Genomic DNA, 18,360 nt, shown 5'->3' on the forward strand with positions numbered 1-18,360 from the left:
TCTCTTCCCAGAGAAAACCACCGGCCTGCTGGGTGACCAGGGCAGTCCCTGCCCCTCTTTGGTCATTGGTTAACTGACCTGATCCTCTGATAGTCAGAGAGTTTGTGGCAGAGGTTAGAGAGAGTGGAAATTCTAAGCTGGGGCTCTGGATTGTGTAACTGTAGACACACATATCTTTTCAAGTGTTATTTTTTCAACCTATAAAGTAGCGGCTAGTGATTTTGACTAGGACATAGGGTGTTGGGATTGGAAAGGAGGTATATAAATACTTAACACATAATAGGTATTCAATCAAACAGCAGTGATTGTTATAAGCTTTTCTACTAAACCCCAGAAGAGATAGAGTCTGGGGGCTATTTAGATATCTGAGGTCAAATTCTAGCCCTGCAATTTACAGGCCTCATAGTCTTGGCTGGACTGCTTGACTTCTCTGTGACTCAGTTTCCCCCATCCTCTCTGTAAAATGAGGATAATTATCATCCCTTCCCAAAGGGCGGGTAGAAGGTTAAATACGACGCTGGATGCCACACACGTGGCCCAGGCCGCACACACAGTAAGCTTCCGTGGAAGGCCACCACCCCTGACTGCAGCCAGGACTTGCCTTGCTCAGGGCTGCTGTGCGGGCTGCTGCTCAAGTTCGTTTCCGGGGTCCCCTCTGGTACAGGTTCACCAGAAAGCTCCGTGTCCTCAAAGGGAGAGGGTGAAGTCGGAGGTGTGTTTATGGGTTCAACTTTTGCTTCTTCATTCTGAAAAGATGAAAAATGAGACCCAAAAGGATTTACTTAACAGTAAAGCCAAAAAAAGAAAAAAAAACAGTGACTTTTATTAGAGAAAATAATTTATCCACAAAATGTTGTTTAAATGCAGAAGAAAGCCTCGCCCTTCTTGCTGTGTCCCCGAGGCAGTCACTGTGTCTCCCAGCCTGAGAGAGGTGCAGTGAGAGGTCATTAAAGCCCGGTCAGCTTACAGAGTCTCTGCTCATCTCAGACAAAGGACTTTGAGCACAGGGGCCACATTTCTATGATCCCTGAAGCCCAGGCCAGCACAGAGGAGGTGCTCGGTAAGATCTGGCAGACAAGGGAACAAATGAATGGACAATTGAATAAGGCAGCTGCACCCAGAAACACCACGTAAATCCAGTCCTGGAAGTGAACTAGGGAAGGCCTATGAAAACAAAAGATGCACTTGGTTTCTTTCCAGGAACACTCCAGCACCTGTATACATTTTCCAAAGCTAGTCAACAGCTAGGGATAGCCAACTGAATAAAAACCATCAACTGGAAATAGAATGCAAAGATCCAAGCAGAAATCTCAGTCAGATCCTAAATGTCACGATATCACCCCAGACGCTGGCAGCAGCAACTTTGGAGACCTGGGGTGTATGGGCATCACTTTCTAAGCACAATGTTGCTAAGGGTGGGGATGGGGGGTTGAATCACAGCATTACTTATCTATCCTAGTAACAGAAAGTTATTTCCTTAACATCAGAATCTAATGTATAAGCCGGGAATCTCTGGTCCAACTGAACAGGAAGGATTTTTAAGAGCCCAGTCATTTATAATTCAATGGTTTCATTTTTACAGGTAGACATGCCTGTAAATCCTAGCTCTTATTAACTAAGACATGTTGGGCAAGTCATGTAACTTCACTGAGTTTCAGCTTCCTCCTTGGTAAAACAGTGATAATAATAATAAATATTCAAAGGTATTAAATGGATGAAAATGCTCAGCACATCTTTATTTTTAGTACCCAAATATCCCTTGTTTATTATTGAAAAAAACTGCAAGTGGAGATGGACAAAAACAGAAAATGATCACGTTGGAGACTAACACTTGAGAAAAGCATTGTCAATTTTGTCCTGCTGTGAAATCTCTAGGGCACAGATGGGGTGAGGCTACAGGGAGCTGGGCCGTGAAAAGTGAGCAGAATTTCAGAAAACAAAGATGGAGGGAGAGTTGGTGGGCCATGGCCTGGCGCCCTGAGCTTGGCAGAGGCCAGGGTTGGAGGAGGAGGGCTGCAGGACGGGGAGGGAGTGTGGACAACTAAGGAGGGCTGGTTCATCGGTGAGATGGGCTGGAAGCGGTGTGGTCCACTGTAGACTTTGGAGAATCCCCACAAGAGCAGTGAGAACATGGATTAGGGACGCTGAGGTCCAGGTCAGGACATCCGGGGCTTGCACCGGGAAGCCTAGGAGGAAGGAACTAGGCAGAGTAGGAGCAGAGCAGGTCCCTCCCCAGGACAGGCTGAGAAGACCAGGCAGGGCTTCCACATCTCCCTTCTGGATGTTGATCTAGCTGAGTAGGTGAGGACCCCTGACTTCCTCAGGACAGTCCTCTCCTCTCCCTGCAAGGGCCTAGGCAGAAGCCACTCCACCATGGCTCCCTGAGGGCGCCATGAAGGCCCACAAAAGCACGTGTATAACCTTGAGTGAGGGGCTGGGAGCAGAGCTGCTTCCCAAGGAATAGAGCTTTGGGACAGGCAGACGGGTTTTCAGGAAGACAGGAGGACATGGTGGTGGGCTGAGTTGTCACTCAGGGTGGTCAAGATAGGCTTTCTAGACGCCAGACTCCAGCCCATCAGTCAAAAACTTCCCGTGGCAAATCTCAGACAGGTAGTTGCAAATGCTCCCAGCCCTGCTCAAGGGCACAGTGAGACCCTGGTGAGCTGACCCTCTGTCAGGAGGAAAGATATTCTTCTCTAAGCACCCAGATACTGGGGAAACATATGTGGCCTATGACAAAACAGGGCAGTCAGCCTTTAAGGCTTTGAGAACTTCTCAAGTTATTGAAAGAATGTGATTTGCTAAGTCCACACTCAAACCCATATGATCAGATGCACTCATTCCATGTTTCCTGTGGCCCTACTGTGTGCCAGATACTTGGCTGAGTACTGGGAATGGAGAAATGAATAAAGAAGACAGTGTGTCTACCTTTAAACTGCCATACCATGGAGGAGGCACAGGTGCAGATCAGAAACGACTGACCGTGGTGTAATGTAAGTGTGGCCTCGCAGAAGGGAAAGCGAAGTCGGGGAGGAGGTCGGCGGGAGCGGCCTGCCTCCGAGGAGGGGCTGGGACTCCATCCTGAAGGGTAGGTAGGGATTGGCCAGGCAGGAGGGTGGGAGGCAGGAGCTCTAGACCAACAGAACCACTTGATCCAGGCATAGATGGAAGGGAGAAAGCCCAGATTGTGTCCAGGAAACTGAATGTTTGGGTGTTGTTAGAAGAAAGGTCCTGGCTATGGAATTGGATTGTGGAGCTTTATGGCAATTCATATTCTTGGTCCTCCCTCCAGACCTACTGAAGGTGCAGGAAAGCAGCCCAGGCAAGAATCTTTATTTAAAGGTCTCCTTCTTGCCCCAATGCCCCTCTCTTATACACATACTTAGGCATAGCTGACTTAGATGCACAGCCAGGGTTGAAAGGGATGTTATTAATTGTAAACTGGCATAACATAGAACTTCCCAGAAATGCAAAGATGTGTTAGCAGAAGCTAACTCAGTGTGAGATAGGATTGGGGTAGCAGAAGCTCTGGCCCCAAATGAGGAGGAGGGAAAGGCTGACTTTTTATTTTCTGAATTCATTCAATCAATCAATCAATCCATTAATTTTGGCACCAGTGGATGAACCCAGGGGAATTCTACCTCCAAGCTATATCTCCAGCCCTTCTGAATTTTTTTTTTATTTTGAAACAGTCTCACTAAGTTGCATAGGGCCTCATTAAATTGCTGTGGCTGGTGGTGAACCTGCGATCCTCCTGACTCAGCCTCTCAAGTGCTGCACCAACTTGCCTGGCTGAGGAGTTGACTTTTTAAGTCTCCGACCACACAGTCTGTGGCTCAGTTCACTGGTTATGGCTTCTGCTTTGGAGGACAGCAGGCAGAAAAGACTGAGGATGGGAATTGAGATTCATTCCTCAAAGGGAACCAGCAGGGAAGGGAGGGACTGTTTAAGGATGAAATCCCCCATTCTGGAGGGGCGGCTGCTGAAAAGAGCCACAAGCCCTTTGGGGAGATGGTAAAGGGGGACATCCCAGCTCAGGGTGGTATAAACGGCCCTGCCACCTTCAGACTTGGCTGCTCTAGGCTAAGCTCCCACTTCTCCTTGCCTCTGTGCTGCCTCCTCCTCCTCCTCCTACTCCTTTTCCTCCACTCAAAACACCTCCCTGCAAGCTAAGCTGAAGGAAGTGTGAGCATTGGTCAAGCATGCACCCACATGGATGGAGGGGTATGTGGAAGGGATCCTGAGGGTCAGGACAGACAAGGTACATCAGAAACAGCCCTGCCAGGACCTTCAGGCCCAGAGCTGGGCCCGGGGGAGGGGGGTAATTCTCTTGAAGAGGGAGGGCAGCCCTGGGTTTGGCATCCCCATTAGCCCCAGCTACCAGCCAATCGGGAACCAGATGGCAGGAGGAGGCCCCAAGAGGAATACGGTATCTGCGCAGTGCCGAGTCCAGCCCTGCACATGCAATCTGACATCTTGCGTTCCTTAACCCTCTCAACAGACCCATCGCCCAAGAGTAACTGCAAGAAGCATTCACTGCAAGAGCTGGTACCAGGACTGGGTGAGTATCATGTAGGAGTCGACCCACGCAGCTCTCGCAATAGCCCATGCAGTAGCTAAGCTCCGCTATAGGAGGAGGAGGCAGAGACCTGGAGAAGTGAGGTCATCTGCTGAAGGTGAGCAGCCACTAAGCGCTAAGTCAGGACCCACACGTGGCAGGAATCTGGTCTGCGCCAACTCTCTTAAAATCATGGAGAAAAGTGGGGCTGGGAATCTGAGAAAGGAAGTGTATGGGATACCCCAGAGGCCACCAAGGACATCAGATCACTGACCACTTTTTCTTTCCTCTGGGGACTTATTTCACGCTCCCTCGGCTGACCTGTGCCTGGCATGTGCCCCGTCTCTTCAGTGTGTGGTCCTGAGAAGGGACCGAGGCCGGGGAGCAGGCCAGGCTGGGCTCGAGCCCTGACTCTACACCATGTAACTATGGCAGAGCACCAGTTGTCCTGGGCAAACATTTGCACATTGACACAGTGAGGCATGATGTCACCAAACTCACCAACGTGGCTTGTAAGGAACAAGGTATATCATGTAGACAAAAAAAAGCCAGCCCCACGTGGGGTTGAGAGGTGCCAGCTCTCTTTCCTCCTCTTCCATTTCTCTGTGCTGTCCCAAGCTCCCTGGCTCCAATATACCCTCCCAAGCTCCTGGTCCTCTCTCCCACCCTTGTCACTATCTCATACTCTCAACCCTACTCTCCTTTCCCATCTTTCTTGAGGGTCATTGGTACCTTTGCCTGAACTTGCCGCCCCCCAAATTATAGACTAGTATGCTGGGGGGAGCACCAGGCTTCAAGCTCTAAGGTATCATGGCTCTGGGCCCTGCTGCCCTGTGCTGGGCATGCCAACAAGGTGGCCTATGGGCACACAAGACTGCAACTTCCTCAGTTACCAGGTGGGCAGACCCTGGGACCCTAAACTTCCCCATCCCAGCCAAGCATGTACCAGGGTCCTGGGGATGAATGTCTATCACACCACCCAGGCCATGAACCCATGGGTGGGCACTGGAAGACTTGTGCTCCCACCCCAGCTGTGCCCAGGCACCCTCCAGGCCTTAGTTTGGCATTCTGTACCAAGGGCAGTTTTCTATACACTCTGTGCAGGATAATATGACCACTGAGTCCTTCCAGCACTAGCAGACCCATGTCTTATATATCTGCAGCGCCCACACCTCTGTCACCCTGAGGTCTAGTTTATTAGCCTCTGCCTTATTTCTATCTCCCTCCTTTTTGCTGTCACTGAGTGAGCCAGCTCAGCCCAGGAGGTTCCTGGTGTTCAATGACTTTGATGCATCTTGCTGTCTAAGTCACTGAGCACAAAGACAGCATAGCCACCGGACACAGGGCCCTTGTGCAGGAAGGAGGCAGAGCAGGGGGACACTTGGCATCTCTTGGGAACGGGGACTCTGACTTGGCTCATAGCTGGAGCCCCTGACAAATATCACCAGGCACTGGGCTGAGACAGTCCCTGTGCTGCCTCATCTCACTCTTGCAACGTCCCATGAGGGTGATAAGTACTATCACCAGGAGAGGGATCAGTAGTATCATCATCCCTAGAGAAGGACCCAAGGTTCAGACAAGTAAGTTGTCCAAGCCCACGCACTGGGAGGCGGTAGTGCATGAGGTCAGCCTTTGCACGGGCCTCTCGCTGCTACATAGATGTCCAGAGCAGCCGGGGAATTTGCAAGATGCCCATTATCCAGTTCCCTCCTGGCTCCCCCAGAGGAGCTGACAGTTAACCTCAGAGATGTGAAGCCAGAGCTGTCTGACTGGGGCCCTGGGCACCAGTTCCCGGAGAGCCAGCCCGGCTCACAGGCCGCAGCACCCTGTACCCACCGGGGCTTGAGTGTAGGTGACGGCCTCTACGATCTCAGCTACTGTGTCTGTCTCCTGAAACCCGCTGGCCTCTCCTGATGCCTGTGTGGAGACAAACAGTGCAGGTTACGCAGAAGCATGAGACTGGGAAAGTCAGAAACCCTCAAAGACCCCTGCAGAGGAACTGTGTGTGTGTGTGTGTGTGTGTGTGTGTGTGTGTGCGCGCGCGCACGTGTGTCAGACAAAGAGTTGGAAGAGGCTGTATGTGTACAGTGGGCCCGGTTGGTTATTCTGTTTCCTTGCACTTTTTATTGCTCAAACAAAGCCCATCTTTTCAGTCTGACATCAATTTCCATTTTGTTCAGGTTCCCTTCGCTCCCAATCCTCGTAAGGCGGTCACTGGAATCTTATATTCAGGGCATTGCACCTGACACGTGACTTCTGTGGTTACCTAATTTTTGTAATCAGCCTCCTAAAGGCAGCCCGGGAGCCTGGGTGCTGGGATTTTGCAACTGCTCCCTTGTTCCTGGGCTCCAGTTGCTTCTCTGCCTCTTCAGTATCAGTGGCAGTGGAGAGACGAATGCACAACAGTATGATGGCTTTCCTTTCTCCCAGCTTCCTGCGAATGCCAGGCAGGGTCACTGGCTTAAGAAGCAGGAACCTTAGAACACAGCCAGATCCCACCGCTGAGGGGCTTTCTACCTAATAGCTGTGTTTTGTTTTTTTTAACAGTAAATTAATGAAGTCAACTTATGATCTGTTTGGAAGCTGACACGCTCTCCAGCCCTTCCATCTGCCTGCCAGGCCTCTCGGACCTGGACTTCCTGATTTTCTTCCAGTGCCTCCTCCTTCTTCCTGCTTCCCAACATGCTGGTGGGTCCCAGCACCTCCGGCTCCAACACACACAGCTCAGTCAACCGCCTCTGGGTGTGCGAGAGTGTGCTAGCGGCTGGAGGAGGGGGGCGGTTCCCAGGTTATCCCTCTGTCTCCAGCATCGCCCCAAGGCTGTCAAGCACCAGCTGCTCCTTAAATCCTAGAGGGAGGGAAGAGGAAAAGGGGGGGCCATCTTGTTGCCCCACCCCCAGCTTAGGAACTGATCCACTTGCCAGGCATAAAACTAACCTAAATTTAGGTTAGTTTTTTTTTTTTATAGGAATTTACACTCAGAATATCTCAGAGTCTTAACTCTGATTTTAGAATCCTAACACCCTTCTTGGCAGGAAGTCTGGAAACCAGGCCATTGACTGCCACAGCCGTGGAAGAATCTAACACCTTATAAGACACGCAACCCCCCACACCAAAGAGATGGCTGAAGCCCTTGAAAAAGAGAAATAAACCAAAAGCTCAAAATAGGACTTGAGGCAGCGCTTGCCAAGATGAGAGGTTTTAGAGTCTCCGCCGTGACGTGGGGGATGAATTGTCTGGGCACCGGGCCCTTCCTGCTGGCGGCCGCTGGGGCCATGGGCTCGCCTGCCCGCTGGGCGGCGGGGCGGGGGGCTCACCGACGATTCTTGGGCTTCGCACATCTCCTCGGGAGTCCTGGGGTCAGAGTGGATGGAGAGCTGCTGAATGGAGCCCTGGGGGAAAAAGAGAGGTCAGAAGCCACGGATTACATGCCAAGCACAACCACCAGCAGAAAATGGGATTGTCATAGTAACAGAAAAGACAAGTAAAAAGACAAGCTTAGGAATTTATAGCCTGTCACCGTGACAAAGAATCCAAGCCACCTTTTGGCCCAGTCTATTTGTGGTGGTGGTGGTAGGGAGACTTTCTTTGGGACAATATAATAGGAATCCCCTTAGCTGGAAAGGCCGTTGGAGAGTATTAAGCCCCGAGTGTGGTCTACCACAGCAACCTCCTCATTGTCCCTCGGGTTCCTGCTTGCTCTCAGCAAGGCCCATAAAGCATGTTTCCCCTCCCAGAAAGCATCTTTTCTCTATAGCGCAAAGCTTCTTGGCTGGACGGCCTGGTCGCACAGAAAGCTCCCAGCCTCCACTCTCATCAACTCCCATCAGCTCAGTCTACACCAGACACCCAAAGCGAGCGTGCAAAATCCACCCACCAGACCGTGACTCCTGATCATTCTCCTGCACCTTCCACTGTACTACAAAGAAGCCCAAACTCCACCCATAGCCGTGTCTGTTTCACCAATGTGGTGTCAGTAAATACAGGCACTGACTAAAGGAATACCTATAATCACTCAGCAATCTTCTTTGGAATGGCTTACTCAAAAAAAAAAAAAAAAAAAAAAAGCCCATTCAGAAAGTCAGCTTTCTGAAGCTTTGTTTCAGGGCACATTGTCTAAAAAATGAGGGAGACATTACCTCTTGCTCCAGTACTATAGAGTAATATAACTTTGCAGAAATTACTTAAGTGCAATGATTATTGCCCATATCAAAGATAAAATAACTTAAGGATAGAACCTTGCATTTTTTTTAAATCATGGCTTAAAAATGTACAGTGTTTTATTTTCTTTCTTTTGTGTGTGTGTGTGTGCTTTTTGTTTTGTTTTATTTTTAGTACTGGGGATTGAACCAAGAGCATTTTACTTACAAGCTATACCACCAGCCCTATTTTATTTTTTATTTTAAAATAAGGCCTCACTAAGTTACTGAGGCTGGCCTCAAACCAGTGATTCTCCTGTCTCAGCCTCTCACATACTGAGATTTATAGGTGTGTGCCACCATGCCTGGCAGGCTTTCCTCTTTCTACAATCAAGTAAGAAAACACAGGATCAGAGAATCCAGTACTGTCTGAAATCTACAGGCTAATCCAAAAATGAAGCACTAGAATTAGAATCTAAGTTTTTGAGCTCTAGACCTACCATTCTTCCCCCCATAACACTCATGACTCTTGGAGGACATAAGAATAAAACAATAATCACTGGGGTTATTTAGTGCAGGGGAGAGGAAGTCCATGGGCCCCCTACCAGGGCCCCGAGGGGAATTAACTCACAGTGAATCTTTCCAGCCCTGTGACCCCTGCACTGCCCACGAAGATCCCCGTGCTGGGTTCGAACGCCAAAGGCCGGGAGGACCGCTGGAATAGGACGTGGCTGTGCTCCTCGCAATCCACAAGGAGGCTCACTTCCTCGCCCTGGACGACCACGGCAAAGCGGTTCCACCTGTTGGTCATCACCGGCACCGAGAAGACGGCGGCCTCGTGGGACACTTGGGAGCTGGGCTCAGTGTAATAGAGGATGACCCGCTGGCGGCCATCCTCCACGCCCGAGAGCCGCAGGCCGAGGTAGATGACCTTCTGCAGGGCATCGGTGATGGCGAACAGCACGCCGCCTCGGTCGCTGCTGGGCTTCACCGTGACGCTGATGGCGAAGTCCCTGAAGAAGATGGGCGGGATGAGTGTCCTGGCCGGGCGGCCCACGTTGGCACCAGGGCCGAAGCTGTAGGCAGGGAAGCCACCGTAGCCGGTGACAAAGGACACGGACGAGGGCAGTGGGACGCCGATGAGCTCTGTGAGGTCCAGATGGGCGGCTGGCTCTGCAGGAGGAGAGAGAAATCACACTTCACATGTGTATTCAGCCTTGCTGGGAAGTCAGAAAACAGCCACGGGGGCCCCACTGAATCCCTACTTGCAGATTGTTTTCAATCATTTTTGACAGCGACCCACAATATGGAATGTATTTACAGTGCAACCTGTTGTAGACATGTGTAGATAAATACGCACCTGTAATACTGAAGCAAATGTTCCATAAAGCACTATATTGGCCTTTTTATTCTACTGGGGATGGAACCCAGGACACTTTACCTCAAGCTATCCCCTCCCTCAGCCCTTTTTATTTTGAAACCATCACGCTAAGTTGTTTGAGATAGAAACATCAAACCTGTGATCCTCCCAGCTCAGACTCCTGGGTTACAGGTGTGTACCACCAAGCCCAGCAAACCTTCTACTGACTTTTTAATACTCATCATGCCCTCAAATGTTTTCTCTTCCATTTGATTATTATGTTCTCTTATTTTATTAAAAACATGCCAGCAAAGCTGGTACATGCCTGCAAAGCTCAGTACATGGGAGGCTAAGGCAGAAGGTTTGCAGGTTCAAGACCACCCTCGACAACTTAGCAAGACTCAACAACTTAAAAATAAAATAAGGGTGTGGTGTAGCTTGGAGGTAGAATGCTCCTGAGTTCTATCCCTAGTACCAAAAAAAGACCATGTTTTCCATATACAATTTTGCTTAGTCCAAACAGCAGCCCTGGGAACTGTTATTATCCCATTTTCCACTGAGGAACGAGGCTGAGGAAGAGGGGTGACAGGCCTGAGGTTCCACAGCTGGTGTTTGGCAGGAGGGTTTCCAGCCATGGCTGTCTGACTTCCAGAAGATCGAAACTGTAGCCTCACGGAGCCAGGGCTCTCTACTGGGTTCTAGGTGGGTCTTGAGCTAGTCTGCCCCTCACCCAGGACCTTCAGCAGCAAGAAGGAGCAGGATCCACAACTCAGACTCCGCATGGAGGTCACAAGTGTTCTCACAGAGACACCTCAGCTACTACAACCCACCCCAACCCATAGCACCCTAGAAGAGGATGCCCATGGTCAGCAACTAATGTGTGTGTGTGTGTGTGTGTGTGTGTGTGTGTGTGTGTGTGTGTGTGGTTGAACTGAATTATCACAAAACAATTATCCTGAAACATTTTGATCATATAAAACAGCATAAAAATGAGGCACTTAAAAATAGTTAAAATGGAGCGCGAAGGTCACAACTCCTGTCATGAAGCCCTGAGAGCTCCGCGGGCCTCGGGAGCCTCAGGGAGGACACGGGTCCGCCGCGGCGCCATGGCGTTGGTAGCTTTTGAGGATGTGGCTGTGACCTTCACCCTGGAGGAGTGGGCTTTGCTGGATCCCTCCCAAAAGGAGCTCTACTGACAGGTGATGCAGGAAACCTTGAGGAACCTGGCCTGCGTAGGCCAAGATCAGGAGGAGCAGAACATTACTGATGATTGCCAAACTTTCAGGAGAAATCGAAGAAATCAAATGGTAGAGAGATTATTTGGATATAAACTTGACAGTGATTGTGGAATAATCTTTAGCTGCTCTGCAGATCCTATTTTCAAGCAGAAAACTCATCTTGGTGTCAAACCAGGTGAAAGGCAGATGTGTGGAGATGTTCTCTTTGGTCATTTATCCTTATATAAGCCCCACAACACTCACTCTGGACAGAAACCATGTGTGCCCTTGAAATATGGAGAGAAACCTGATGAATACAAAGAAGAGGAGGAAGCCTTCAGTTCTCCCAAGAGCTTTCTGAAGGATAAAGGGAGTCACCGTGGAGACCAACACCATAAGTGTGAGCAGTGTGGGAAAACCTTCAGTAGTTCCCGTTATGTTAAAATCCATGGAAGAATTCACAGTGGAGAGAAGCTTTATGTTTGTATACGATGTAGGAAAGCCAATAGTTCTCCTAATTCTCTCAGAAGACATGAGAAGATTCACTCAGGAGAGAAACCCTATGTATGTAAGCAATGTGGGAAAGCCTTTAGATTTTCCTCTGGCCTTCGGGCACATGAGCGAATTCACACTGGGGAGAAACCCTATGTATGTAAGCAATGTGGGAAAGCCTTTAGATCTTCCAATGCCCTTCGGACACATGAACGAATTCACACTGGGAAGAATGTATGTAAGCAATGTGGGAAAGCCTTTAGAGCTCGTTGTGAACTTCAGAAGCATGAGTGAGTTCATACAGGTGAGAAACCCTTTATATGTAAGCAATGTGGGAAAGCTTTTAGATCTTCCAGTGAACTTCGGGTACATGAGCGAATTCACACTGGGGAGAAACCCTATGTATGTAAGCAATGTGGGAAAGCCTTTAGATATTTTAGTAGCCTTCAGAATCATAAGCGAATTCATACGGGTGACAAACCCTATGTATGTAAGCAATGTGGGAAAGCCTTTAGATATTTTAGTAGCCTTCAGAATCATAAGCGAATTCATACGGGTGACAAACCCTATGTATGTAAGCAATGTGGGAAAGCCTTTAGATGTTCCAGTCAGCTTCAGAAACATGAGCAAATTCACACTGGGGAGAAAACCTATGTATGTAAGCAATGTGGGAAAGCCTTTAGATCTCACCATCACCTTCAGAAGCATGAGCAAATTCATACGGGTGAGAAACCCTCTGTATGTAAGCAATGTGGGAAAGCCTTTAGAACTTCCACTGACCTTCATGCACATGAGCGAATTCACACTGGGGAGAAACTCTGTGTGTGTGAGCAATGTGGAAAAGTGTTCACTTATCCTTCTCTTCTCAAATCCATCAAAGTAGTCACACTGGAGGAAAACCCTATGTATGTAAGCAATGTGGGAAAGGCTTTAAATCTCACTCTCACCTTCAGCAACATGAGCGAATTCATATGGGTGGGAAACCCTATGTTTGTAAGCAATGTGGGAAAACCTTTAGATTTTCCAGTAACCTTCAGACACATGAGCGAATTCATACTGGAGAGAAACCCTGTGTATGTGAGCAATGTGGGAAAGCGTATGCTTATCCTTCTCAAAATCCATCAAAGGAGCCACACTGGAGGGAAACCCTATGTATGTAAGTAATGTGAGAAAACCTTTAATGATTCCAGAAGTACAAGAGACACGAAAGGACTCATGCTGGAGAGAAACCTTTTAGTGTGTAATCTGTGTGGGAAAGCTTACTCTGATCCTCATTCTCTCAGAAACCATGAAAGGAGTCACATGGGAGAGAAACTGAGCAAGCAGTGTGGGACAGCCTTTAGTTCTTCCAGTCATCCTCAAATGCAGAAGCCTTACATATGTAAGCCATGTGGAATGCCTTCGGGATATCTAGTTCCTTGTACAGACATGAAGGAACTCACACAGGAGAGTAATTCACAATGTACACTCTAGGCAGGCTTCCCTGTCGTGGAGGAATGCGTGGTTAAGAGTGCACCTGTCAGTGTAAAGCTTGTGGGGGTGCCCTTAGCAATCTTGAACCAATTTACAGGAAAGAGCTCAGTGTGGGGAGAAACCTTGACCAAAGGAGATGTGCAGAGTCTGTAGTTTGATGCTGAGTTGCACAATAGATTAAAACCTTACTAATGTGAAAAGTAAAAGTGAGTATTTTGTTGCAACAAATAGTGCTCAAACTCTTGGAAAATTTGCCATGTAGTGTAATCCCCTAAAGACAAGTTATTTGAAGAGTTCAATGCAAATAACTTGTTTGGAATAATCCAGAAAACACACAAGGTGGAAGAAATGATCTAAACTTATGACTGTACTGTTTATCAGTATCTCAGAGTAAATCTCGGGAGTATGCATTGTTTTTACAGTTAACTGACAAAGGACCTAGTTTTTTTGTTTTTCTTTAATTGTGAGTTTAATATGTAGGATCTTTTATGATTAATCAGGTCATAATTTTTTTTTCTTTTAAACTATAACTTGTTGATCCTAAGTAAATTGAAATTTGCTTGCAAAAAAATAGTTAAAATGGCAAAGCTTATATATATATTATCACAATAAAGACACAAGTAATCAGCTCACAGGGATTGTTAGGATCAAGGCTCAGAAATAGTGGGTATCATTAAGCTCTTTGTGTTCCTCCTCCTTGTCCTCAGACTTTCAGGCTCAGGAAGGAGTCTGCGAGGTCACCTGATATGACCTCTCTCTATGATGTGAACACTGTCTTGACCGCAGAGGGCTACTGAGAACTTGAAACATGGGTCTTTCCAATTGAGATGTGTGGTGAGTGTAAAATGCAAACTGGATTTCAAAGACTTCCTTCAGGAAAATAAATGTAAGGTATCTCGTTAATGCCTTTTATACTGATCCCGTGTTGAAATGACAATTTTGGGGGGATGGAAATAACTTTTTTAAACATTTTCAAAGAATAATATGAGGAGCAAGCATGTGGCTGACACTCCACTTAAGAAAGAAAAAAAAAATCAGCGTAGCTGAGGCTCATGCACTCCCTCCAGCCCATTCCTCTGCCCAGGCCACAGGGCAGCCACTATGCAGAATTTGTTTTTTTGTTGCATAAAGATATGTCTCTATCAGAGTGTAGAGCCTCCATGCATGTTCCTAAATCTCCTACCAGTGTTGGCGAGCTGTGTGTATTCTTCTGGCTCTTACTCTTTCCCACTCGACATGGTATTTTTAAATTTATCCTTGTTGACACATACATGTGGCTCTGGTCTTCTATATCACAACAGTGCTCTAAGGTACAAATATGCCACGGGGGACTGATTCCGTTTTCTGGTGATGGAGAGCAAGGTTGCCAACACTGTCACAAACAGTACTGCTGAGGACTTCCTCCCCGTTCCCGGGCTCCTGCGCTCAGCTCACTGGCACAGGTGACTCCACCACCTGCAGGTGGGCTGGCTGGGTGCGCACCTGCGCTCTCCGTGGGCGCCGCTAGCGGGTCTCTGAAGCAACTGTGCTGTTCCACACGCTCATTATATTCTCGCCAGTGTCTGGGGAAGGCAGAGAGGTGCCGTTTGGGAGAGGTCCGTGGGACTTTTCCACTGAGGTGATAATGTTTATTTTTAAAACTAGGCGATGTTCCAAAGTAGTCTTCATTGCACTATTCTTTATAACAAACTTCATAAAAATCACCTGACGGTCATTTTATGAGAACAGTCTCCCCCCTCCTCAGCAAAGAGCAGATCTGAACCCCTTGGTGCCCTGCTTAGCTGCCTTCTGTGGCTAGCCCGGCCCTTGGGGGCAGGGCAGCAGGGCTGCCATCAGCTTGGCACTCTCCCAGGCCCCCAGGTTGCCCCCATGTAATCTCTAGAGTGCCCCACGCCGCCACAGGTCTCCCATCTCTGTCACGCGTGCTTTTCTGTCTACTCCAGCTATTTCACCCTCTGAACTCCTGCTCGTCATTCAAGATTCAGCACAGGCCTCACCGCCTGCAACTCTGTTGCACGCCCTCTGCCTTGCCTCCTGGCACTGCACCAAAAGCTCCCTCGGCACCTGTCTGGTCCTTCATCACAGCCCCCGGCAGGCACACACGTGTTAGTGTTGGGTCTCTTGTCTCTCTGCCCATTGGCCACGAGGACAAGGACTTTGCTGCTCATTGCTGTGTTTCTAGTACCCAGCCCAGTGCGGTGGATGAGTGAATTAAATAGTGTATGGATGGATGAATAAAAAGATCCAACCCCCTCATTTTACGAAACACCAAACTAAAGTTAATAGAGGGAAAAGTCTGTGAATCAAATTAACCACAGACTCCAATCTGATTCACAAATGACTGCTTGTCTTCTCCAGTTAACAGCGTGCTTTAAAACAGAAATTAATTTTAAGTAATTTGGTTGTAAGACTCAAATCCCAGGAGGCAAAAGCTAAAAGATAGATGAATTTGGGTAAATTAAACAAACCAACAGAAAAATGGGCAAAGAATGGGAAATTCTAGCTGCAGTAAAAGAAAAACAGCCCTTAAACTATGAAAAGACATTTGATCTCACTCATAACGAGAAATCTAAGTTAGCTGGGCTGGTGGAGCATTTCCAGAATCCCAGTAGTTATGAGGCTGAGGCCTCAGGTTCAAGGCCAGCCTCAGCAACTTAGACCTCATTTCAAAACAAAAAAATAAAAATAAAATAAAAAGGGCTGGGGGGACAGCTCAGAGATAGAACGTCCCTGGGTTCAATCCCCAGTACAAACACAAAAACAAAAAACAGACAAGATGACAAAGAGATATGATTTTCCCTATCAGATTGACAAAAATCATAATGTTGGATGATATACTAGTTTGGCAGGGAATCGAGGCAGCATGAGGCCCTCTTATGCATTACTAATGGAGCATAAATTGGCATCACATCTGTGACAGACAATGGAACAACATTTATAAAAATTACAAACCTGCCTGTCCTCCTTGACCAGGCAACTAGTTATACTTCTATGAATTTCTTAACAAAGTTACATATGTGAAACATAAGGCCTCCTGCAAGAGTATTTGTTGTCATATTGTTTAAAATTTATTGTTTAAAATTCATACAATGAAATATGATGCCATCTTTCAAAAGATGTGATTCTTTATGTTTTACTATGAAGCCATCAAGGTACATTAAGTAAAACAAAAATAACAGGGTACAAGATAGAATTGCTACCAGTTGAAAGTACGTATAGAGTAGTATATGATAAATACATAAACATGTAAACTATATTTAAATACACAGTCACGCACTGTATAATAACATTCTGGTCAGTGAGGAAGCGTGTGTATGAGGGTGGTCCCCTAAGAGCCTGTTGCCTAGTGACATCATGAGTATCTTAGTTTAAGTACACTCTGTGATGTTTCTACAATGACAGGATCAGCCTCGGCTCGTTTCTCAGAATGCATCCTGTCATCAAGCGATGCATGATTGCGCATATATTAGAATATCTCTAGAAGAACGCACAAGAAATTGGGGCAGGAGATTGTCTCCAGGGAAGGGAGCTGGTGGCTGGTGGACAGGAGCCTTTTTTTCCCCATTGAATTCCCTTTTCTACTTTTCCAATTCTATACCACATACATGATATGAAAAATAGACATCTACTTATTTTAAGACATTAATTCCTTGTACCTGCTTTTAGAGATTTAAAAACCGAGTCCTTTTGCTTTTTCTCATGCAGATATAGCAGCTCTTTGTACAGAAAGAAAGGAAAGGAAAAAGAGTGAAGAGAAAAAAAAAAAGACAAACGGCCCATTGAAATTTAATTTCTCCACGGTTCAAAGATGTTTTAAAAGCCACCAGTGCCCTCCTGAATGCTCTGTTCTCTTCATGCTTTATCTAATCAGGTAAGCAGCTTCTCCTCCAGATCCTCTCCCCTGCTGAGAACAGGTGGGGACTCCCCTTCCCCCATCCCAGGGATGCTTCAGGTTTGGAAGAAGCCCTGGGATGACTGGGCTGGAGGCTCAGATACAGTGGCTCTTTCCAAGTGGTGATTCTAGGGTCAGGTGGGGGTGCTAGAGACAGCGGGAAAGGGGCTGAAAGAATCCATCCAGGAGGCTCTTTAAAACAGCTCAGGGCTGCATATTTATGTGGCAATTCTGGAAATCCCTAGAATTTTATTCCCAAAAGTTTGCTTTAAAAAAAAAAAAGCCACAAATAACCTGGCGAGTTTGTGCATGCCTATAACCTGAGGCTGAAGAGGCTGAGACAGGAGGACTACAGGGTTGAGGCTAGCCTCAGCAACTTAGTGAGACCATCTGCAATTTAGCAAGATGCTGTTAGGAAGAAAAAAAAAAAAGCTAGATGTGATGATGTATGTTCATAATCCCAGAACTTGGGAGGCTCAGACAAGAGGATCACAGGTTTATAGTCAGCCTCAATAACTAAAGGAGGCTTTTCATAACTTAATGAGACTTTGTTTCGAATAAAAAAAAATAGGACTAAGAAGGTATAAAATAGGACTCCGAGGTAGAATGCCCCTGGGTTCAATCCCAAGTATCACAAAAATAAATAAGCTAATTAATTAATTAAAAATAAAATAGGTCTGAGGGTATAGCTCAGAGGTAGAATGCCCCTGGGTTAAATCCCCAGTAATCCCCTTCCCCCCCAAAATCTTTTATTTTATAGATAAGAAAACTGATGGTCAGGGAGAGAGATTCATGAACAAGAAATCCAGCCGGGGAGGAGAGGCTAGGCGGACAGTCTTGGAGGGCAAGTCCCCAGAGCTAGTGTCCTCCCAAGACCCCCAGCTACCTCAACCCTCTGGGCACCAGTGGAAGCCAGTGGAACGGAAGAGAGAGTGAAGGAGTCAGGCTGCAGGGAAGAAGCTCTCTGTGTTGGTCATGCCGGGTCCTTTACAAGTGCGCGGCCTTTGGACGGATGACCTCCTGGTGATGCGGGGACATTGCTTCCCACTTTCCAGATGTGCTCGAGGGATGGCATGATGACCAGTGGGAGGTGCAAGTGCCTGACAAATGTTAGTGCTCGGTTTGTAATTTGATTTAAGGCATAAACTTAGCAAAAAACGAAGTCTGCAAAACTGTCCTAACTCAGGGCTGAGCTGCAGCGTCTTTTCCACACGGGGACAGAGGGAGCC

At 47.5% G+C, this 18,360-nt stretch overlaps 1 protein-coding gene across 1 annotated transcript in view; it reads right to left on the reverse strand.

Annotated features, from left to right (window-relative positions):
• The window catches only part of COL15A1 (collagen type XV alpha 1 chain), a gene marked incomplete at both ends in the record, with an annotated part of 112,753 nt that overhangs the window by 59,999 nt on the left and 34,394 nt on the right, over positions 1-18,360 (reverse strand). Inside the window, 4 exons of the mRNA XM_080708923.1 lie at positions 602-746; positions 6,395-6,475; positions 7,876-7,950; positions 9,329-9,870. Of these exons, the coding sequence (XP_080565049.1) occupies positions 602-746; positions 6,395-6,475; positions 7,876-7,950; positions 9,329-9,870 (843 nt within the window). The remainder of the gene's footprint in view (positions 1-601; positions 747-6,394; positions 6,476-7,875; positions 7,951-9,328; positions 9,871-18,360) is intronic.

The sequence above is a fragment of the Muscardinus avellanarius genome, assembly GCF_963383645.1.
Source record: "Muscardinus avellanarius genome assembly, chromosome: 13".
NCBI classification, from domain to species: domain Eukaryota; kingdom Metazoa; phylum Chordata; class Mammalia; order Rodentia; family Gliridae; genus Muscardinus; species Muscardinus avellanarius.